At 39.2% G+C, this 23,366-nt stretch overlaps 1 protein-coding gene across 1 annotated transcript in view; it reads left to right on the top strand.

The window, feature by feature from the left end:
* PLCH1 (phospholipase C eta 1) overlaps positions 1–23,018 on the top strand; it is a 221,658-nt gene extending 198,640 nt beyond the window's left edge. The window contains exons 14-24 of the mRNA XM_030330183.1: positions 1,701–1,792; positions 2,954–3,051; positions 6,282–6,461; positions 6,554–6,661; positions 7,902–8,026; positions 12,266–12,350; positions 14,645–14,791; positions 15,039–15,118; positions 16,653–16,712; positions 17,147–17,501; positions 19,835–23,018. Of these exons, the coding sequence (XP_030186043.1) occupies positions 1,701–1,792; positions 2,954–3,051; positions 6,282–6,461; positions 6,554–6,661; positions 7,902–8,026; positions 12,266–12,350; positions 14,645–14,791; positions 15,039–15,118; positions 16,653–16,712; positions 17,147–17,501; positions 19,835–21,915 (3,411 nt within the window). The 3' untranslated portion in view covers positions 21,916–23,018. The remainder of the gene's footprint in view (positions 1–1,700; positions 1,793–2,953; positions 3,052–6,281; positions 6,462–6,553; positions 6,662–7,901; positions 8,027–12,265; positions 12,351–14,644; positions 14,792–15,038; positions 15,119–16,652; positions 16,713–17,146; positions 17,502–19,834) is intronic.
* Positions 23,019–23,366: the final 348 nt, after the last annotated feature.

Below are 23,366 nucleotides of genomic sequence, written 5' to 3'. Positions count from 1 at the left end.
ATTGGTGATTCATTACTTATTTCTACATTTTAGATTTTATATTTAAAAATGAACTTTGGGGCGCCTGGGTGTCTCAGTCCGTTAAGCATCTGACTTCGGCTCAGGTCGTGATCTCGCAGTTCGTGGGTTTCAGCCCTGTGTCAGACTCTGTGCTGACAGCTGAGAGCCTGGAACCTGTTTCGGATTCTATGACTCCCTCTCTCTCTCTCTGTCCCTCCCCTGTTCACACTCTGTCTCCGTCTCTCAAAAAATAAATAAATGTTAGAAAATTTTTTTAAAAATGAACTTTAAAAAGACAGATCTATTATTATAATACCTCAAGTTACTGACGATCTGTAGAATTGGAGAAAATTTCATTTTTGATTACAACTACTCATTTGAATTAAAATCATTTTCCAAAGTAAATCTTTCATGGAATATTTTAGCTGCTATAGAATTAAAATTTATTATATCTCAAATCATATGAATGAATGTTCATAAGACTACATACAGCTTATCTTAATAAACAGGATTTTATTATTTATATTGAAAGCTAGCATTATGTAGCTGACACAGTGACTTTCCACCTATCTCATTCAATCATCACAATAATCCTTTAAAATTGTTGTTACTGTTCTGTCCTTTTAAAAAACACAATAGGAAGCTGGAGAGGTTAGCCAGCTTGGTGATAGGCCAAGCTGGAACATGAAATCATCAGATGCTAGGGTTCCCACACTGTGCTCCCTGAGGTTCTCAAAACATCAGTAACACCTGAGAAGAATCCAGATTAAATTGGCGCCTTGTTATCAGTGCAATAGACCTGAGTGTGTTTGTGCCAGCTTGGGGTTTTATTTGTTGAGTAAGAGAAAATCTGGAGAGTGATATGGCCCCATGGTAACGCGGGGGTGGGCTCTCTTTTCCTTCCTAAGCTGCAGTCCTCAGATATCCAGGGAACTCATCTAAAGGTCTTACTTTTGTTTGTGGAAGGCGTAGTTTTGGTGGCAAGGTTTTCTGCAATTAGAGGGTCCCTCCCCATCTTTTGTTTTTCTGTTACGTATTGATAAATATTGGGGTTATCGCTAATGTGTTGGGATGAAACTGCATCATTCCAAAAAGGCTTTTTTTTCTGACAGCCTTTAGTCCTACAGCCTTTCAGCCTAAATCCTGTGGGTAATAATTTTCATCCTTTTGCTAGAAATTAAAATGGACCACAATCTCAAAAGTGCAGTTTGATTTAGGCAGTTTATTTGAATGCATGCTGATCAAAAGCAGGAAAAAGTTATTCGTGAAAAAAAATTACTACTGTCTTTTTTTAATCAAATTTGCCTTTTTTGAGTCAGCAGGAGTAGTAAGTTTCCTAAATAAGAGAATATTTTATCCCCTTACAGTCATTTAAATAGATGTGACAACTCTGACCCTTCCATTCATGGAGACCTTCAATGCATGACTAAGAAAGTCTTTCTAAATCTACAGCTTATGTGGCTTAGAAGTCAGTCTTAAAGCATGAAACCCTCAGTTTTGCCTTAATATTCTAATATGATTATGACCATAGGCATGTTTGTTATTGATAGTAAGGCAAGCTGCAATATTTGGTTAATTTGTTTTCTTCCAGGTAATTGTCCTTTTTGTATATATTATAATGCCGAGTCCCTTCTCCATACGTTGTAGATGTACCTGATGCAGTGAGTTTGTTGTTAAGTTTACTGTGATTTTTCCGGCAGAAAACCACAAAATCACGGTCTAAGTCTTATAGTACTGATGATGAGGAAGACACACAGCAGAATTCTGGCAAGGAAACTGGCCAGCTGTACAGGTAAGAATGTCCACATTTTTTGCTCAGACTCCTAGAGCTTCTCCACCCCCATCAGCTTGGCTTCGTTGTATGTATCTAGAGAATCAAGTCACATGGTCAAGTGCTCAGTGCAGCAGGGCATGTGAAGATCAACTGGGTATGAGATAATAAGACATGTAAGGGACTTACACTGTGCCTGACACTCTTCCCAAGCAGTAGCTATAGAGAAGAGAGAGGGGCCACATGAGCTAGTACAGGGAGCTCTCCTAGGTGACTAAAGGAGAAGATGGGTCATGAGCACATGTTAAGAGCCAGGCATCTGAGATCAGCCAGACTTGAAACTCTTGCTCCTTCGACATTAACATGGGGCAAGTTAGGCTTCTCATATGTATCTATTTCTTAGGCTCATTGTAAAGATTAAAGGAAGTAAACTACTTAGCCCAATAATCCCTATTCCAATGAACTAAGCACTCAAAAATATTAGCTACTTTTTTTTATTATTGCCAATAGAATTTCAGATGAGTAAGATGATTTTCTGGCAGTTTGTGTATACAGTAGAGTCACAGAGGAATGTAAATTTTATCATAGATAAATGCACACACACACCCCTGTGTCTTTATTGAAAGACTGAAATTAAATGAAATTAAGAGCATGTAGGAATGGATGACATTTAGTGCTCAATTAAATTTTATATTTAGCTTCACTTTGACGGAATGTTCATACATAAGAGAGTAACTAGTGAGGGCAGAGAGGATGTGTGTGGTTCCTACCCTTAGGGTACAGAAAATTGAATACATACCTACAGTAAAGGATATAAGAGTGATGGGATCACCTTCCAGGAGACCTCTGCTGTGAATGTTCTCAAATAGAAGTCCAGGTTCTCCTGCCAAAGTGGAGGAGATGTCCAGTGAACTCTGGTGTTCCTCACTAGCTGGGTAACATTGGCAATCAAGCCCTTCACGAGAACTCACAAATACATGAGAGGACCCTGTGATTCTCAGATGAGCATTGAATAAAACCACATGAGTTAGGGTGTGGTGATGGAAAGAGAGCTGAACTAGGAATCAAACTTGGGTCCTAATCCTGGCTCCATTAGGAGCTGGTAGGGAAGGTTGAGTAACCAGAAGCCCGAACGTCTTCCAGCTCTACAATGACATTTAGTCCTGGGTGTGTATTTCGCAGGTTGGGTCGCCGAAGGAAAACCATGAAGCTCTGCCGAGAGCTCTCTGACTTGGTGGTGTATACAAACTCCGTGGCAGCCCAAGACATTGTGGATGATGGTAAGGACTGAGTTTTTCTTCTAGGATAAATTCTTGACCTTTCTTTGTCAACTGTTTGTTAATCATCAGCACACGTTTCTGGAACTGTGTAGAATCCAACGTGAGTGTCAGGAAACTGACTGCCAGTATAATGCTTAGTTCACCAGGAGGAGTATATTGATTACTGTGGTTGCCTGATTGGCTGGAGCTAGAGAAATTTCCTTCAGGGCCGAGGAGGACTTCATTATTCTGCAAAGACAAATGCATTACAGCAAGGTCTTGCCCAAGGCATGAACTATGGAGACCTGACCTAGTTTGGTGGCCAGGTAACAGATGGATGGTCCTAGTGTGAATGACCAGAAGAAAGAAGAAATTAATTGGCTAAACTAGCACCTCAAAAAGCCCCATATTTTCTCATTGGAAGTTTTTACTTTGATGAAAATTATTTATTTATTTATTTTTAAATGTTTATTTTTGAGAGAGTGAGAGAGCGAGAGCACCGCGGATAGAGTGGGGAAGGGGCAGAGAGAGAGAGAGAATCCCAGAGTGCAGAGCCTGATGTGGGGCTTTGAACTCATGAACTGTGAGATCATGACCTGAGTAGAAATCAAGAGTCAGACACTTAACTGACTGAGCCACCCAGGCACCCCAACTTTGATGAAAATAATTTCATGCACAAATTGAAGTTTTAGCAGAGAGAGCAGGGATTTCAGAAGGACGGACTTTTCACTGTTTTTTACCTATTATTTGCCTTGTGTTGAGTTGAGAAATCCTAGTCACAGGTGTTCTTACCCTGGACTTTTCTGCTCTTCTTTCCTTTACCCTCTTCCCTTCTCATTTCTGTTTTGTTCAGTTACTGAATATGCTTATAGAAATGAAGTACAGTCATGTGGCTTTTCAATCTAATTTTAATTTTAGTGGAATGAAATGTAAATTAAAAATCTCTCATTTTCCCAACAAGTCTTAGTGAAGGAAAAATGACATTTTGGTGAGTCTTCTGTCCATTACAAACCTCCAGGATTCTTCCCTCAGATCTTTTTTGTTTTTCCCATTCCACAAGTGTATCTTTTTCTGTGTACAGATTTTCTTACCTTTTGTGTTGATTCCTTCTTCAAATGGTGACAATTTAAAAAAAAGTAATTTCACATGAGGGAACATGAGAAACTATGGTTTTCTTAGCAAGTGAACAACGCATCCTTATAATAACCACCCATAGCTAGAAAATAAACTCAGTGAGTGGTTTAATGGTGTTACAGGTGTATTTGGTTTAGAGGAATATAATTTCTTTTTTTAATTTTTAAAAAGTTTTTATTTATTTATTTTTGAGAGAGAGAAAGAGAGAGACCAAGGGAGGGGCCAAGAGAGAGGGACAGAGAGAGAATCCCAAGCAGGCTCCGCATTGTCAACACAGTGCCCGATGCAGGGCTCGAACTCACAAACTATGAGATCATGACCTGAGACGAAACCAAGAATTCGACACTTAATCGACTGAGCCACCCAGGTGCCCCTCGAGGAATATAATTTCTAATAAATACTTTAAGTAATCATAATTCTCTTAGCTTAATGGAAAATAATATTGAGTACTCTTTAGCTCTTGAAGTTAGGAGTTTTTGTCGTGTGTGTGTGTGTGTGTGTGTGGCCACAAAATGAGCAATAAATAATGAATGCATGTCTTATCCCAATGCAAAGCAACTCAAATCTATTCATATGCTAATTTATATGTGCCTAATTAGTAAGGTCATCTTAATGATAATGTGTACATATTTATGTGGAGAGACATAGAAAACAGTGGTGCTGATTATAGCGTTTCTGCATCTGAATGTGGCTTGTCAAAAAGAGCGTATTTCTTCCTATCTTGTTTAAAGCATTGCTCATCAAAATCTGCAGAAGATTATTTTTAGTATGCTTGACATATGTAAACTTTGTTAATAAGTATGTCAATAAAATATATGTGATAAGGAAAGAGTCTATATGAGGGAAATCATCTAATTAAAAACTGCAATGCTCTTATTTCTTTGCCTCTATCTTGTATACATGATCATCCCAAGTTCCATCTCTAGAGTGTAACTGGCAGTCATTTGGCTAGCATTTAATATCTAAGGGTATACAATCCTGAGGACAACAGGGACCCTGGGAAACTGTGTGCTCCAATGAACATGCAGTGTGGGTATGGTTCTGGCCCAGCTGGCCCAGCAAGACTCTGTAGTTCAGCTCCTTGGCTATATGAGCTGTGTCCCTCAGTCTGGGTTCCAACATATTTAGCTTGTCAGAGTAAACACTGAAATGGGAATGAGGCTCTGGGCAAGTTTGGTTCTTTATTTAGGCTGGCTTCTTTCAGAACACATATGGCTGGTCATTTTGGAGGTAGGGTGTGGATGTTTGGTGAAGGGGTAGGAGTAGTAGGGGCATTATAGACATGGGATTGGGAGGAAAGGGTAGGAAATTGAATGCTTGGTGGGAGGTTACCTCCATCATGACCCTCAAATTGGCAGCCACCTTGGCCCTGGATTGACACCTCCTGATGATAGTCAGGAAACGTTAATATAGACTTCCTGTTCTTTTTCCTCCCTTTATATTTCTCATTGTATGTATGGAGAGTGGATGATGGTTCTTGTTTCTGAGATTTTATTTTTTTATAATGCTCTTTACAAATCTTCCTCCACTATTACTCCTACTCATAATTCTATCTAAGTTAACATTAAACCCTTTTTTTTTCTTTTTTGGAATTGGTCTTTTATTTTCTTGGACCCTGAATGCTATCCATTAATATGTGTTTCACATGAATGTTTTGTAGATGAATGCCTTCAATGAATGTCTCCCTGTGGTCAGGAATAAGTTTCATGGTTTTATTTATCCATCACTGTCTATATCTTTGGCAAAGATACTCTGTTGGACTCATGCCCCTAAAAAGCAATTTTTGTGCCAGCCCTCATCATACTAGCCAGATAGACATGAATTAGTGACATGTTTTGAATTCCTGGGAGAACAGGGGACTCAGAAACATGCAGTTATGCCAGCCAGACGTGCACCTCTGATTTGGCCTCGAAATGGCTAAAGAGTCCTCAAAATGGCTAAAGAATGGGGTTTTATGGATCTTTCTTGGTTAGAAGCTACTGCTACTCTGGTTGAATTCACTCTTTTGCTCTGCATTTTATTATGGGTATAATCTGACATAGGTAAAAGTCCTTGGTGACTGGTGTTTTCTTGGCAGGGGCTCTCACTTTTCTTTTTCCTTTATTAAAAACTGCCAGGAACCACAGGGAATGTGTTATCATTTAGCGAAACAAGAGCCCATCAGGTGGTTCAGCAGAAATCGGAGCAGTTCATGATTTATAACCAAAAGCAGCTCACGAGGATTTACCCCTCTGCCTACCGCATTGATTCCAGTAACTTCAACCCTCTGCCGTACTGGAACGCAGGCTGCCAGCTAGGTGCGTATGCCTTGGGAAGAAGCGGTTCTCCGTTATGTCCTGACTCGATGCTGCTGTCTTGCCTAATTCTCTCCAACTTTGAACTTGCACAGTGGCACTGAACTACCAGTCTGAAGGGCGAATGATGCAGTTAAATCGAGCCAAATTCAAGACAAATGGCAATTGTGGCTATGTCCTCAAACCCCAGCAAATGTGCAAAGGTGTGTGTTCATTTCATGGTTGTCTCTCTGAATGCAGGTAACCTTATTGAAGGAACTCTCTGCAAAATATGATACATCAGTGTTCTCCAACATGATTCTTCTAAAAAAAATTTGATACTGATTTACTTTTGAGAGAGAGAGAGCATGTGGGGAGGGGCAGAGAGAGAGAGAGAGGGAAACAGGATCAGAAGCAGGGTCTGCGCTGACAAAGAAAGCCTGATGTGGGGCTCGAATCTGTGAACCATGAGATCATCACCTGAGCCGAAGGCATCCACTTAACCGACTGAGCCGCCCAGGTGCCCCTGCAACATGATTTTTAAAAAAATAGATAGGTTAAGGTATTGGCATGCAAATTGTCACAACTGTTTAATGTTTGGGTAGCATGGTGTTTAGAATGTTCTCTTGTGAGGTTTTTTATGTTCAGGGGGACGTGGATAGCCATGGATCATTATCTGAAACCCAGTGTCCCAGCGTGATACTCCCTGGGCATCACTTATAAAATTGTGCTGCCTTCTAAGGTCTGAGCCCTGTCTTTCAGAAACTCCGTGAGTATAAGTGAGTCTGAAACCTGCTAGCAAAATTAAAATACCACCTGAAACAATTGTATCAAGCCCTTTTAGTCTTTGTTAGCGCTAACAAAAAAGAAAAGATAATGTGGCGTTAGATCAAGAAACACTTCTTTTTGGCTCTGCTCATTAAAATTCTTTTAAAAATTTCCAAATTGGCTTTTTAACAATTCAGGTAAAAAAGCGTTGACAGATGTGCCTTCTGGATTTTATGCTTTGCATGTTTCCTTACTCTTCTATTTACTCAGTTTCAGGTCTTCTTTCCGTTTGTTATATTCACTGTCTATACCTATGATAGTTTAAGTTAGGGGATTATTCACATCTGACATAACTGCTCTTCTTCTCTACGCTATTGGCATTCCAATAACATGCTTCTCTTCCCTCATGCCATGATTGATAATTGCATCACAGATGTTTCAAATTGGCCCATTCTTTTGCCTTTGGGAGCGTGGATTCTAGCAAAAACCACAGCTATAGAAATGCCAGCTGGCATTGCCTTCGGTCAAAAGCCACACTGATAGTTATGTGATCATTTCTTTTCTCTAAAAAACACTGTAGTAATTCAGCATTTGTCGTTTCTTTGTTCTACATGCTTAAACTGTGTGTGTGTGTGTGTGTGTGTGTTTTCCCATGTTACCAGCCTCAGATTTTAACCTCTGCTTTATTTGGCTTAGGTACTTTCAACCCTTTCTCTGGTGATCCACTTCCTGCCAACCCCAAAAAGCAGCTCATCCTGAAAGTGATCAGCGGACAGCAACTCCCCAAACCTCCAGACTCCATGTTTGGAGACCGAGGCGAGGTAAGCCACATGTATGAACCTGTTAATTACGTGATTATTTTATTATGTTTATATTGCATCTGAAATATCTTCAGAATTCTCTGTCTCTCTCACTCTCTCTATGTGTGTATGTGTATGTGTTCACAAATGAGCACTGACCTCAGCTCATCAGATATCAACTGACTTATTGGCAAAGCACACATGGTTCCTTCTGGAATGCAGCGTACCTTCTATTTTGGAGGCATGCTCATGTCCTTCTTCTCAGAGAAGGTCTATCACCCCAGGCTCTTTGCCTGGATCTTGAATGTTGACTGGGGACACCACACAGCTCTGGTGTTGGGTTCCACCATAAGCTCTTTGTTGCAAATCTCAGCTGACCCGTGATACCCTGCGGCCATCCACCTCACCTTGTCAACCTTCCTTCCCATTCTCCACTGTGGCCATTTCCAGCCTTCTCTCTCCTCGAACCTGTGTTGTCATCACTTCCTTCTCATCTTCAACAGATGGCACCGTGTCCTACTTCTCAGAAAGTAGGAGCTTCATATGGGACCATTTGTTCCATCTCCGTTGCCTCCAGCCTAATCCACACCACCATTGTCTCTTGTCAGTTCTGCTGTGGTAACCTCCCAGCTGACTGGTCTCCCTGTGGCCATTCTGTCCTCTAAGCAGCAGGAGTAATTGGGCAGTGTCAGAATATGTATCCTTACCTCTCCTTTCCTTCTTTCTCTTCTTCACTGTCTGCAAAAATGAGGACTCACTTCTTACCTTTTCTCTCAAACTTTTTATTTTGAAAATTTTTAAACCTCAGAAAAGTTGGAATAGTAAAATTAATGCCACATCTCCAGCACCTAGATTCACTTATAAAATTACAAAATTTGTTACATTTCCTTTCTCTCTCTTTCATGTGTAAATGTATTTATATATGTGTGCATAAGTAGATTTTATGTGTGTGTGTGTGTGTGTGTGTATATATATATACATATACACACAAGTGCAAATACACACATTTGCATTTCTTTGCAGTCATTTGAGAATAAATTGTCGGCATTATGACCTTTGACCCCTAAATACATACCATCTTCAGCATTTATCTCCTAAAAATAAGAACGTTCTCCTGTATAGCCATAATAAAGGCATGACTTTTAACATTCATGCAATAATATTATCTAATATAAAATCAATATTCAGTTTTCTCCAGTTATCCCCAAATTGTCCTTATGTCCTTTTTTTTTCTTCATGTATTCAGGATCCAATCAAGGATCACACATTGCTTTTAATTGTCATTTCTCTCTGGCCCTTTTTTTTTTTTTTTAAACAACAACAACATTTTTAAATGTTTGTTTATTTTTGAGAGACAGAGAGAGGCAGAGCATGAAGGGGGGGGGGGATCAGAGAGAGAGGGAATCACAGAATCTGAAGCAGGCTCCAGGCTCTGAGCTGTCAGCACAGAGCCCAATGTGGGGCTTGAATTCACGAACCGTGAGATCATAACCTGAGCTGAAGTCGGAGGCTTAACTGACTGAGACACCCAGGTGCCCCTCTCTGGTCCTTTTAAATTCTACAGCAGTCCTCCGGCTTTCTTGTTTTGTTTTCATGATATCGACATTTTACAAAATGCCCAAGTCAGTTATTTTTAGAATGTCCTTCAATTTGAATTTAATGTCCTGATTGCTTCTTCATGAATGGAATAAACATAAATGTATTTGTCAGGAGTACTCCCTGGGCAATGTTGTGTCCTTCTCAGTACATCACATCAGGATCTGTGTGATGTCACTTTATTCAGTGATTGATCACATTACTTGAATAAGGGGGCTACTTCCAGGTGTTTTTCATTGTCTAGTTATCTCTTTACCTTTGTAACTAATATATAGTGTGGGGGAGTTAGAGTAATTTTTTATATATATGGTTTTTTTGGTCATTAAAATAAAACCCAATCTCCTTAACTTGGCTTATAAGGTTCTCTATCAGGAGATTTCAACTTTTCTTGAGCCATGGAACCCTTTGGTATATAATGTGGCCATCTGGACCCCTTCTAGAATAATAATTTTGATGCATAAAATAAAATATGTAGGGATATACTGGAAATCAGTTATATTGAAATTCACTTATCAAAATATTAAAAATAAATTGTGATATGCATATATCTATTAATGCAATAAATAGCAGGATCTAGGGGTTGGTTTATTAACTATTAGAATTTTGAAGCCGTGATAAATGTAGATGATACATGGAAATTTCTGCAACAACTGTAATAGGACACAAAAGCATCCATGATTTCTACCAGATACAAAATTACAATTCTAGTACTATTATATTGGGCTTTAGTCATAAGCTAATGAAAATAAAGATAAGATAAGGATACAGTTTTCCTCCCATCCAGGCTCCCTGAATTCTCAACCCATGATCTCTCACATTGTTTATCCATCTGAGAATGAAATAACCATTAGTCTTGCTTTCATTCAGAAAACTGATTGTCATCTTAAATTTTCATCTTGTCTTTGCTCTCCACATATGATATATTACCATCTCCTCGGACTTCTACCTCCCACACCTCTTTCCAGTCTTGCTGCCAACCATCCAATTCTGTTCTTCCAGCATCTCAGCTGGATTACCATATGTGGAAGCAGACACTGGTGTCTCAGGTTTGCATTTGAGGAAACTGAAGCATAGATACTTGCATAAGGCAGCACAGGAGCCAAGTTTTGAAGCAGGAAGTTGCTCTTCAAGTCTGCGGTTTTCTTGAATTCCTTATGAACAGAAGTCAGAAGTCATACTTATTAGTTGCCCCTCAAAATCTGAGCTACCCAATTGTCCAGTTTTAGCACAGGGTTCTATTAAAAGGAAAAACCTCTAGCATAAAATGCCCTATTGAAAATGAATAAACATCAGAGTTTATGTAGTAGACAAAAAGTATGTGTATCCACCCAATTTTCTCAGCATGTTTTTCCAGCATTCTTCTAGCTCTTATTCCCTGAAGCTCCCCCCAAAACACCATATTCCCCTTACTTCCCCAGCTCCTAGAACATGTTTTCTCAGACTTCATTAGTCTCTCCTTTACACTTTTAGATCTGCTCTTTCTGGACTCTTTAGATTCCAGTCTTTCATTGCTCATTATCCAGAACTTGCATGATAAAAGAGCTTATTTGCATGATAAAATCAGGATCCCTTCTGGAGGATAGGGGATGTAGGGGATGTGGGAAAGAAAACTAAGCATTCAGTTTTTCTATTGATTCCTTCTTAGTCTTTTAATTTTTTGACCTAATGTAACTTTAAAAGAGCAGTTAAGTGTCTGACTTCAGCTCAGGTCATGGTCTCATCAGGCTCTGTGCTGACAGCTCGGAGCCAGAGCCTGCTTCAGATTCTGTGTCTTCCTCTCTCTCTGGCCCTCCTCTGTTCACACTGTCTCTCTGTCTCTCTCAAAAATAAATAAACATTAAAAAAAAATTAAAGTTACATTATAGTACTCAGTTGATTTAAATACAGTAAAGTGCACAAATCACATGTGGATAGCTTGATTAATTATTGTTTATGCAACCCAGATCCAGACAGAACATCTAAGAACCCCCCAGAAGGCTTCTATTCACTCTTCCAGTAAATATCTATTCCCAACCCCCAAATCAAACACCAACCCCTATCACAACAGATTAATTGTGCTATGCTCAACTTGTATGTAAATGGACTCTTACAGTATGTACTCCTTTTTTTTTTTTAAGATTTTATTTTTTAAGTAATCTCTATACCCACTGTGGGGCTCAAGCTCATGACCCTGAGATCAAGAGTTGCAAGCTCTTCCAACTGAGCCAGCTAGGCACCCCTAGTATATTCTCTTCTATGTCTGAATTGCTCAACGTTATGTCTCTGTACCAGAACTTTTTTTTTTCATTGTTGTATGATAGTCATTAAATGAATAGTCCACAATTCATCCCTCCTACTCATGATACACATGTAGGTTGTTTCCAATGTGTGACTATTATGAATATGGCTGCTCTGAGCATGGACAAAAGGTCTCATTTCTGTTGGGTATATACCTTGAACTGGACTTGTGGGTTCATTGGATAAAATTTGTGTAGCATCAGTAAATACTGGCAAACAAAAATTTAATCTTCTAGTTATGTTTCATATATCTAAATCTGTCGTTCAGTTTCTCTTTCTTAGTAAGCACCTAATAAAATGGTTTGCTGTTGAAATGTGGCCAATATTCTCAATTAACACACACATAGAAATGTATCAGTTGTAATAATACTCTCTTTATTTACGTAGATCATTGATCCTTTTGTTGAAGTTGAAATTATTGGATTGCCAGTAGACTGCTGTAAAGATCAAACTCGCGTAGTAGATGACAATGGTAAGATGATAATCTGTTTGCTTTTCTTTTTTTAATGGTTGGTTATTTGTTTATTTATTTATTTATTTTGAGAGAGAGAGTCCAAGTGGGGGTGGGGGCGGGGGGGGTGGGTGGCTGCGGTGCAGAGAGAGGGGGAAACAGAATCAGAAGCAGGCTCGAGGCTCTGAACTGTCAGCACAGAGCCTGACACGGAGCTCAAACTGCGAGATCATTGACCTGAGCTGAAGTCGGACGCTTAACTGACTGAGCCACCCAGGTGCCCTCATAATCTGTTTACTTTTTATCAAGAAGCTCTAAAAATAAAATTTGTACTGAAAAAGAAAAATTTATCTATGTGGAAAAGAAACAGATCCCTAAAATTTGTAACTGCCATCTGAATTTTATGTTAAAATCTTTTAAACACATAAAACTGAGTAAATGTGGGTTTGGTGCATGGTATGTTCTGGTGGATGTTGTAATCTAGGCTCCTAAATTCTTTGCTTTTGAAGCAAATTGTGTGTGTGTGTGTGTGTGTGTGTGTGTGTGTGTGTGTGTTTTCCCTAATGAAGAGAATAAATGTTATTTTAAAGGGCTGGGTTAAAAATTAGGAAAATGCCTCTGTGTTTTCATGACATAGTTGCTTCAAAGCTCTCATTCATGAAGCCTACATGTCTTGATGATTTTTCATTCTTTTTCTGGAGCATGTAAAACTCTAAAGGCAAGTGCAGCATGCACTGGCAAGTTGACTTCTTGATATGTGCATCTGGTCTATTGGCAGCATTCTTGTATTCTGGTCATGATGTAAAACAAAACTTTCTTTACCCAAGCCTCATGTCTTTTTCTTGGTAATCTTCTTAAATGGGGTTTGTTCATATATTTGACAAACATTGTGGTATACCTTTTTTTTTTTTCAGTCTCTAGTCATTAATACTTGAACTCTAAACCTCAATGCTCAAAACATTCAGGAAATTAGAGGTTCATAGTGAGACCCTAGGTATTTTCTAGTTTAAGGAAAGGAATTTGGGGATTCAAGAATAGCATAAGCCTATGACTTTAGGAAATGACATGCTTAAAGGAAGCAAACTTCCTTTATTGCATTTTCCTACCAATGCCCATTGGTGGTGTGTTTTTTTTCTGGTTTTTGTTTTTGTTTTTGTTTTAGTCTCAGAAGTAATTGAGAGGTCATTACTAAGTTAACAAAAATATAATCTCTTCTCTTGTTCAGGAGGGGCATCTCAGTGATTTCAGTCCATAATTATTTCCTTACCTGAGGCATTTAATAGGGTCAGGTGGCTGATGCCTCCTGACTGCTGTATTTGATAAAACTTATTTGCATTTTTAGAAAAGAGAAACAAATTTACAGAGTATTTGAATTTTTAGCAGTTTATATAATTATTTTGTCTGAGAAAATTTTATCAAGAAATAAGTGTATTTTTACTTTGAGAATATGAGTTGAATTATATACCTTTCTGTTTATTTTCAATGGCTATGAAAATATATCTTTCATGTATTAAGGTCTAGCTTCATCAGAAGCCACTGGAAAACAATAGGGTGTGGTCTAATTCAGCTCTGTAATTAGTGTGACTTTAGGTGTATTCTTTTCTCGGAATATCAATTTTCTCAACTACAAAATGACTTATAAATACTTACATTTCTTACCTTAAAAAAAGCATTTATGACTTGTGTAATTTAAAAAAGTTGTGTAGTTTTGAAAAATAGTATGTATTTTTTTCTGAATTAGAAAAAACCCAAAACCCTGTCTTGCCATCCTTAGAGGATTGCCATAAGAATTAAGTAAGATGCCATATGTACAGTGGCATTGGAACCTGCACAGGACCTTATAAAATGTTTGCTGGTGATTATTATAGTAGCAGAATCTTTTGTGGGTGAGAAGCATGATTATATTTGGCAAAGTATCTCTTTCTCTTTCTCTCTCTTTCTTTCTTTCTTTCTTTTTCCTTTTTTCTTTTTTTTTCCCTAAAACATTATTCTTAGACCACTACTAAAGGTACTTTTTGAGCTTACTGAAGCATTCTGAAATTGCCTAAAGGAACTTTCCCTACAATGCAATTTGGCATCAAAGATTATTAGAATTGATGTAATCATTTAAAGGCAATTTTCCTACCAATTATTTTCTGGCAATGGGGCAAATTCCAAGGCTTTATTTCAGGAAGGCATCCTGGAGTGGCTTGGTCATCTTCACGAGTTTAATAACCATTGCAAGCAATTTTCAGTCTGCTTTGCAGGCGATGCTGCCAATTCATTTTTAGTCAAGCCCTTTGCTTTTCTAATTTTTCTCTTCCTATTTCTCTGAGGATTTAACCCTGTGTGGGAAGAAACCCTGACATTTACAGTACACATGCCAGAAATAGCTTTGGTTCGGTTCCTTGTGTGGGATCATGATCCGATTGGACGAGACTTTGTTGGACAAAGAACCGTGACCTTCAGCAGCTTAGTGCCGGGTAGGTATAGGCTGGCTTTTCCTTTCTAGGCTGACCATTCAGTTTTCTTTGGAAAACTTAATATAGGATATGTGATATACACAACATATGGCATATATGATATATAAACTATGTATTATATGAGTGTTGACATGTTTTATGAAATGTAAAGAATTATAGTAAAGTCAAATACTTAATTCAGTTGCACCAATGGGAAAGCCAAATGTAAGTTCAAGTAAAAAGAAACTGTTTTCTCTGCTTTTATCAGGCTACCGGCATGTCTATTTGGAAGGACTGACAGAAGCATCCATATTTGTCCACATAACAATCAATGAAATCTATGGAAAGGTGAGAAAGCTTGTAGTGCTTAAAGCCACATGCAACAACAATGCGGTCCTTAACAAACTTATTTTTTGACTAATTGCTTAAAAGGAACATACATCTTGACAAAGCTGTTCTTTAGCAGAAAACTATTGAGAAGCCTAGCGAGCCCAGTGTGCTATCCTATCAGGTCCCATCTTGATCCACATGTGTTCCTTCCATTGTTCTGGGGTGTGTACTCATTGCTTCCACCCAGGGGGGCTCTCTGGGCTTATGAGAAAACTGCTATTCTCTCAGATGATCATTTGTTACACTAAAACAATAAATATATAGTTAAACGTTAAATTTTATTTAAATACTTAAGAGGACCTAGCTGGCTGCAGCAGGAAATGTAGTGTCTCAGATGTTTGATGAATTACGAGTACTAACCAGACTGTGATTCTAGCCAGTTCTAGGCAGGAGGTGTTCATTTGGTGCCTTTGTATTTAACTGAAACCTAAAACTCCCCACCCACGGGAATTTTAAGGACTTTATAAGGACTCTTTCTTTTAAGAAATAGACTATAAAAATGTAACCTATTTTTCTCCTCGTGCTGTTCTCTTCAGTACACAGCTCACTTGAGGTTTACAAATCAATGGGCTATCCTGTAGGCACACCAAGTAATTGGAGATTTGACCACTAGAATGAATTTCCAGGACCAGATGTGATTTGGAGGGACTGTAAGAGCATTGACTAGCACCTTGGAATGTCCAGTGTTCTTTATTAGAAAGTCTCCTGTAGACTTATATATATTCTCTGTGCCTTATCTTCCTCAGCTATAAATGTAGGGTGAAAATAGTACCTACCTCGTCAATACACTATCCTTATCCTTAAAAAGCTGCCTACCATATAGTAAATGTTCAAAAATGTTGGTTAATATTAATACGGTTATAACTACAAGCCAAATTCTAGGGAATGGACCAATTCAGGCTGAATTAGAGGGTATAATGTTTAGCTGTACATCGGCTGGTATGGGAGGGGCACTAAGGATTCTAATTTCTAAGAGTAGTGAAGTTTTATTCTGTGATGTTCTGTGTTTAATCCTTGGTTTCTGCCCATGCTGTTTGTTGAAATGCTTCCTCTGGCACAATTGCACACAAATGTAAATGTTAGAAAATGATTCTTGAATTTCTAGGAATCCCAGGTTAAGAAAGTAGTAGTATCTCTAGCATTTATCAGGCTTGAGGGAAACAATAAAATTCAGAATTCGTTTAAAACTTGAACCAGAAATAAATTAAAATGTGAAAAAAAAGTGTTCCATAGGATTTCCATGTTCCTACACAGATGTCTTCCTCAAGTCACATTATATATTACTTTCAAGGTGTATTTGGGTTGGGATACATAATCCACAATGCAGAGGTGATGAGCTGAGCAACGAATGAACCTGTGACTAACACTCACCGAAAGTGGAAGAAAGGGTTTATAGAAGCATTTTTATTCTTCTCCTTGGTTTTTACTTGTGCCACTTTTCTTGAATGAGCCCAAATTGTGTTTTGTTGTGTTTTGTTTTTTTCCCTTGCAGTGGAGTCCTTTAATACTCAACCCCAGTTATACTATATTGCACTTTCTAGGAGCTACAAAGGTAGTTTCTCAGCATGGTGCTTTGTTCTTGCCGACATATTTCTTTTTAAATGGTTATGGCAGCATGCTCTCTCATATCACTCCATTTCCTGCTTACCACTTTGAAACATGCATCTGTTGCTTTAAGGCGGCCGAAGTTCATAACAGTCTATTAAGTGTGGAAACTTTTCCTATCACCTCATCATCTCTGGGTAGGAAACTTCTGGGTAGCTTGGTTGTGAAAATGGAAGGCTGCCTCCTCACAAAGTAAGGTCAATAAGACTTGCATGGTGTTGTGTAGACATGCTGTGAGCTGCCATTTTCTTGGTTTGAATATACTTCAATGGCTGTAAAATTTTGTTTTGTGTTCATTTTTCATGGAGCTGTCATGTCAAAGGCAAGCGGTTGCCACAATGGGATTTGCTTAACTTGTGCTTCATTCTTTTGTGTCTTCAGAACAGACAGCTCCAAGGTCTGAAGGGATTGTTCAATAAGAATCCCAGGCACGGTTCTTCAGAAAACAATTCCCATTATGTTCGGAAACGATCAATTGGAGATAGAATTCTGCGACGCACCGCCAGTGCTCCAGCCAAAGGCAGAAAAAAGAGCAAAATGGGCTTCCAAGAAATGGTAGAGATAAAGGATTCTGTGTCTGAGGCTGCGAGAGATCAGGATGGTGTCCTGAGGAGGACCACACGGAGTCTGCAAGAGCGCCCTGTCTCTATGCCTGTTGACAAAAGTCTGCTGGGGGCTTTGTCACTACCTGTATCTGAAACAGCAAAGGACACTGACGGAAAAGAAAGCTCCCTGGGTAAGATGCTTTACGTTTCTCTAAGAATAAATCCTTTGAACCCATATTCTGGTCCCTGATTACCATTAGGACCTGGTTGACATTTTATAGTCAAAGTAAAAATATACTAAAAAATAAGTAATTTTTAATGTTACCTTTAGACAGGATTTTAAACTTTGGGAAGAGGGCAGTAGAAGAGCTATTTTCTAGTCACCTAAAGCCTTAGAATAACATCGAAGTTTGTAATTGATAGGGGAACGATCAGGTGTGATGGTACAGAGCCCGTGGGTCTGCGAGGTGCCGTGCAGGGAGGTGAAACCTGCGAAATAGGAGCAGAGATCTTGTTTTACCAAGTGGGTACAAATGTTACTGATGGTTCTGAGGTTAAATAGAATCATAGTAATTCTTCTGAGGTTAACTGTAGTTGCATTTCTTTCCCCAATGTATAACACATTTCCATGATTGGAAATGTTTATGGAGAATGAAGTAAAGCCAGATGTTAACAGCAAGCCATCTTCTTTACTTGAGAAATCTTTGCTTCTTCAAGAGGTAGCTCAGGTGATATTTTCCTGTGGTCTCATTTCCTTGATCCCCAGATACTGGCAGGGAAGGAAGCATGTCCATGCTTCCTGTCCGGTTATAGCCTCCTCAAGCATAGGGACCAAGCATTACCCATCTTTTTCTTAATCTGAGCATAATGCTTTTTCATTCATATCAAGAACTTGATAAAGAATGATGCCTGCTTTGCACGGTACCAAAGAGCTCCTGAATTGTGTCAGTGACTCCTTCCCCCACCCTTGGTAATTTAAGCACCAAAACTGTCCATTTGATGTCTCTGCAACAAGAGTTTTAATTAAATCAGAATCCTGTCAGACAAGTATGATGTGATACCTATTTACGTTAAGAAAATACTCCTGTTATCAATCGATCTAATTTCAGTCTTCTCTTTTCTCGAAAACTTCATTTTGCTTATGTGGATTTTTATTATAAGATATTCTAAGGGAACAAATGAATTTTTGAATGGCTTATTTGAAGAGAAAAAGAGAGTTTAAAGGTTTGAAATTTTGCTAGGAGCAGTGTCAGAAAAGAGATGAAATACATACTTTAAGGTTTATTTCAAAACCCCATTTTGGGGGAAGATAAATCTGTACTCAATAGAAATCAATACTGGTTAACCCAGAAAGCAATATTTAGTTGATGTGTGTATCCTCCTTTTAATAGCTATATAGGTTTGTCATTTTCATGTATATTATATGAGACTTATGGTAACAATTGAACAAACATAGCCATGCAATGATTCAAGTTATAATGGAGAAAAAAAAAGTGGAGAAAATGCAGTATACAAAATTCTGTATATAATTTTGTCCCTCTAAAGAAGGTTACAGTAGCTATCTCTGAGTGGTAACATCATAGGGTATTTAATTTTTTCCTTGATAATTTTTGGGTTTATCAAACTTTTTATGATGGATTTTTCTTTAGTTAGGAAGGTATTTGGTAAGTTAAATAAATTCTTCTTTTTTATATATCCTGACTGAAAGCATTAAAAAAAAGCTATTAATTAGATCAAGAATAATTGAACATTTGATATTATCTTAGCATTATCCTAAGCATGATGGAGTAGCCCAAAGTATTGTGAATTTTGTGTTTTTATAGCTTTCCATACGGTGCCCAATATTTCACTGCCTCTTTTAGGGGAAAATGCAGTATGAAATTTGTGTATTAAAAACAAAAATATGATTAACAAAAAATTCGATATTAGCACCAGCATAGAATTGGTGACCAAGTCTTTAGTTTTACACCTCAAATAGATACTGGTATTTTAATACATTTATTGTACCTTCTAACCTGCTTCAGAACCTGGTTAAAGTAGCTGTTTTGCCAAGATGTTTTTTAAGATAATATGATTTGTGATTTTTACTAATACATGTGTAACTTTGAAAGCTTATAGTATCTTGCTTGCAGGTACCACAGTACTTCGTTTAACAGAACTGTCTTGTTCTATTTTTATTGCCATGCTTCTGTGTAGTACAAATCTGAATAGGAAACAACTTAAGGTAATCCTCACTGTAAAAGTATGGTAACTCATTGACATTTTTTTTTGACAATGAATATTACATCCTTAGCTGATGTAATAGATACTCAAAGGGAAGCTTCAGTGAAATTCCTATAAATATAGTTTACCATTTATTCATCACACAGACACTTTGTTACAAACCTCTGCAATCCATAACTATATTCTGTCACGATGTAACAGATCTGCATTCTCCATTTGTCTGTCTGAAGACAAACATGAGTGTTTGCAGGGTCTATAAAAAGCGATACATGTTACCTAAAATGTTCTTTGTTTCATTCAGCAGAAGATAAGGATGGAAGAAAAGGGAAGGCAAGTGTAAAAGACCAACATTTTCCAAATTTCAACAGAAAGTTGTCCTCTTCCTCTAGCGCTCTCCTACACAAAGACATCAGCCAAGGCAACTCCATCACGTCTGTTGCCAGCATGGCAATCACGGGAGAACCGTGGGGAGTGCCAGGTCCTAAGGGTGGGAGAGCCAAAGCAAACGTGTCAAGTGATTGCCGGGAACATGAGTGCCCCAGCCAATCCCTCTCCCCGCGGCAGCGTTTGGTTCTTGATCCTGCCGTTACTCCAACACAAGGTCTGTGTGGTGTGAAAACCAAGGAAAGTGGCAATGTGGGGGGCTCTGTGGAAGAGAAAAGCACGTTGTCAGGAAGCATTTTCTCTCAAAGCAATTTGGAGATTAAGAACTTGGAAGGTCACTGGGGTAAGGGCCGAGCTGCAACATCCTTTTCGTTGTCAGACGTCTCTACGCTCTGTTCTGACATACCTGACTCACATTCCACTGCCGTTCTGCAGGAGAGTGAAATTTCCCATCTTATTGACGATGTCACTTTAACGAATGAGAGCGAGCCGGGCAGTTCCATCTCTGCCCTGATTGGCCAGTGTGAGGAGGCCAGTGATGAGGCAAACCTCACAGTCGTTTCTCACGTCCATGGTGCCAGTGCCGTGTCACGTCATTCTCCCTTGCCCCCCTTGGATGGAAAATTGCCTTTCAGGCATGACTTTTCCATGGGAAAACCTAGGTCATCCTTCCTGTGCTCATCTCCTGAGCCAATTGCTTTCTCAAGTCCCGAGACTTCCAAACACTCCACACACACAGTTTGCGAAACTACCTGCACTCCTGTCTCTAAAACCAAACCAGATGACAGACTTTCTGGTAAGGCCAAGACGGGGGCTGTGGAAAACAGCCTGCCTGGGTCCTCTAACACTTCTCACTGCCAGTTACCAAAAAGTCCCAACCATGGAAAAGACTGGGAAGTGCTAAAGAACCACGGCCCTGCCACTTGCACGGACTCGACGATGGAAGATGTAATAGCCGATGCCACGCTCTGTTTAAATTCTGGAGAGAGCAGTCTCGTGGAAATGGATGAGGACTCAGAAAACCTGTCTATAACAGCCTATGAATATAGAAGAGAGGACACAAGTCACCTTGATTCTCCTTTAAAACTGAAGTACAGTCAGGATGTGGTGGAACATTTTCAAAGAGGTTTGAGAAATGGCTACTGTAAAGAGACTGTCCACTCTTCTGTCTCTGAAATCTTCAACAATATTCAAGATGTCAAAAATCAAAGCATTTCCTGTCTAGCCTTTCAGGGTGCTGGTTTTATGCATAACACCTGCTCAAATTCAGATGCAAAAACGAACCAGACCTGTGTGCCCCTGTCTAGTGATGAAGCCACGCATGCCCCCGCCCCCAAGCAGCCCACACATCCTCCCCTGCCTGCTCTGAAGCTGCCCAGTCCTTGCAAATCCAAAAGTCTGGGGGACCTAACGTCAGAGGACATTGCCTGCAACTTCGAAAGCAAGTACCAGTGTATCAGTAAGAGCTTTGTTACAACTGGCATTAGAGACAAGAAGGGTGTGACTGTGAAGACAAAGTCCTTAGAGCCTATAGACGCCCTGACCGAGCAGCTGCGGAAGCTTGTGTCTTTTGACCAGGACGAGGGCTGTCAAGTGCTCTACTCAAAGCAGGATGCCAACCAGTTCCCCAGGGCACTGGTCAGAAAGCTGTCATCCAGAAGTCAGAGCAGAGTGCGCAATATTGCCAGTCGTGCCAAGGAAAAGCAGGAAGCCAGCAAGCAAAAAGGTGTAAACCCCAGCCACGCGGGAGGAGTGGTTCTTCGAAACAAGCCGTCAGCGCCCCTGCCTGCGGGCAACCGGCACTCCACCGGCTCCTACATCGCAGGCTATCTGAGGAGCACCAAAGCCGGGGGCCCGGAGGGCCGCGGCATCCCCGAAGGGGCGTGCGCAGCCTTGCGCCCTGGCTACGTCGACCAGTTTTGTCCGGATAATTCTGTTTTGCAGACCGAGCCAAACAGTGATGACAAACCAGAAATTTATTTTCTTTTGAGACTGTGAATTACGTAAAGCTGCATTTTCAGTGTTTACAAGGTATTCCGTAGAGTTGTCAGAGTTTTCGGTAAATACGGTCTTGGCTTTGAAATGATTTTAAAATGTATTTTTAAACTTGTGCTTTGGTCTCCCTTTGACTCCACATGTTCTTCCTGTTTATGTGTTTGTATATAGATTGGGGTGACATTTCCCATGTGCATATGATCTCTCTTCCCCGAAGTGTAAATGCCGTCAGTAAGAAATATGTGCATGCCCTAGGTGTGACAGTTCTCAGCGGCTTGGGTTATGATGTGTGTACGTTTCTTTACCACCCCCTTTGCTCTGTGTCCTCAGATCACAGTCACAAATGTAGTCAGTTTTACTCTCTAATTGCTGAGTTCGTTAAGAAACTTTGCAAAGGACAAAGGGGTACATTCTTTATTTTAAAGCTATCGTCATCATTCCTAGTTTTCCTTCTTTGCTGAGAAGCCCAAACTCATTTTTATAACTCAGCTAAAAGAAGATTGAAAGAGTTACCCTACCTTTTAAGATTTCTCTACCCCAGGCAGAATAAGAGTTCAAAGGAGATTGGTAGCTGTTCCCCCCACACCCTCTCATTTTAGAGTAGGCTGGGAGGGTGTGAGGGAGAAAACAAACTTCTGTATATAGAGACAAAATTGTTTGTTTTACATAAATTTTGTTACATATTTTTGCTAACGGCTTTGTATGTAACAAGAACACAGTTGCCAAGCTATTTGTTGTACTTTTGAATTTTCTGATTAAATTATAGACTGCAAATAATGGCTTTCAGAACGAGGGACTTCTGTCAGACGCTAACAATAATTGTAGCACAGATTGAAAACATCCCCAAAGCTGTCGAGCAAAAAAAAAAAAACAAAACAAAACATTTTTCTCATAATAAAATCCAAGTAAATAGATAATTAGAAGAAACCTTTTCCCTTCACGGAGCCACGTAACTATATTTTAGAACCAACATACGTTATTTTCACTGTGAATCCATTTTTTATTGCATGTTCAGATGTCCCTCTCTGCTTTTTTGTAATATTAACTGCAATGATGTTCTTCTTGGAATTCATGGAAATATAATTAAAGCAGATTTTTAAACACTTGGTGAGTGTTTTTTTCAGTTGCAGCTCATATGTGACTGCTGAGTAAGGGACCCAGAGCACTCAGAAATATTTTCCTTTTCATCTGTTCACAGCAGAAGATAGCTTCTACAGGGGATAGGTTTAAGCAGCAATTTATGTCTCTGAGTGTTTTCATTATGCTTTAAAGACCATATTTGTAAGGTAACTTGAAAAGAAATCAAATGTAATGAGTTTCTTGCATTTTGTGTTGCTATTGCTAGTTTAAAAATAATCCTTCCCAAATCCTGCCCTGGGCGTGGGGACAGGCAAGATGCTGGGTTCAGCAAATCAGACTACTTGAAGCTTTGTTGTGTGGGGAAAGAGCGGGGC

Source organism: Lynx canadensis, chromosome C2, assembly GCF_007474595.2.
Source record: "Lynx canadensis isolate LIC74 chromosome C2, mLynCan4.pri.v2, whole genome shotgun sequence".
Lineage (NCBI taxonomy): Eukaryota > Metazoa > Chordata > Mammalia > Carnivora > Felidae > Lynx > Lynx canadensis.
Note: the sequence above shows the minus strand (reverse complement) of the source record. Positions and strands in the feature narration are given on the sequence as shown.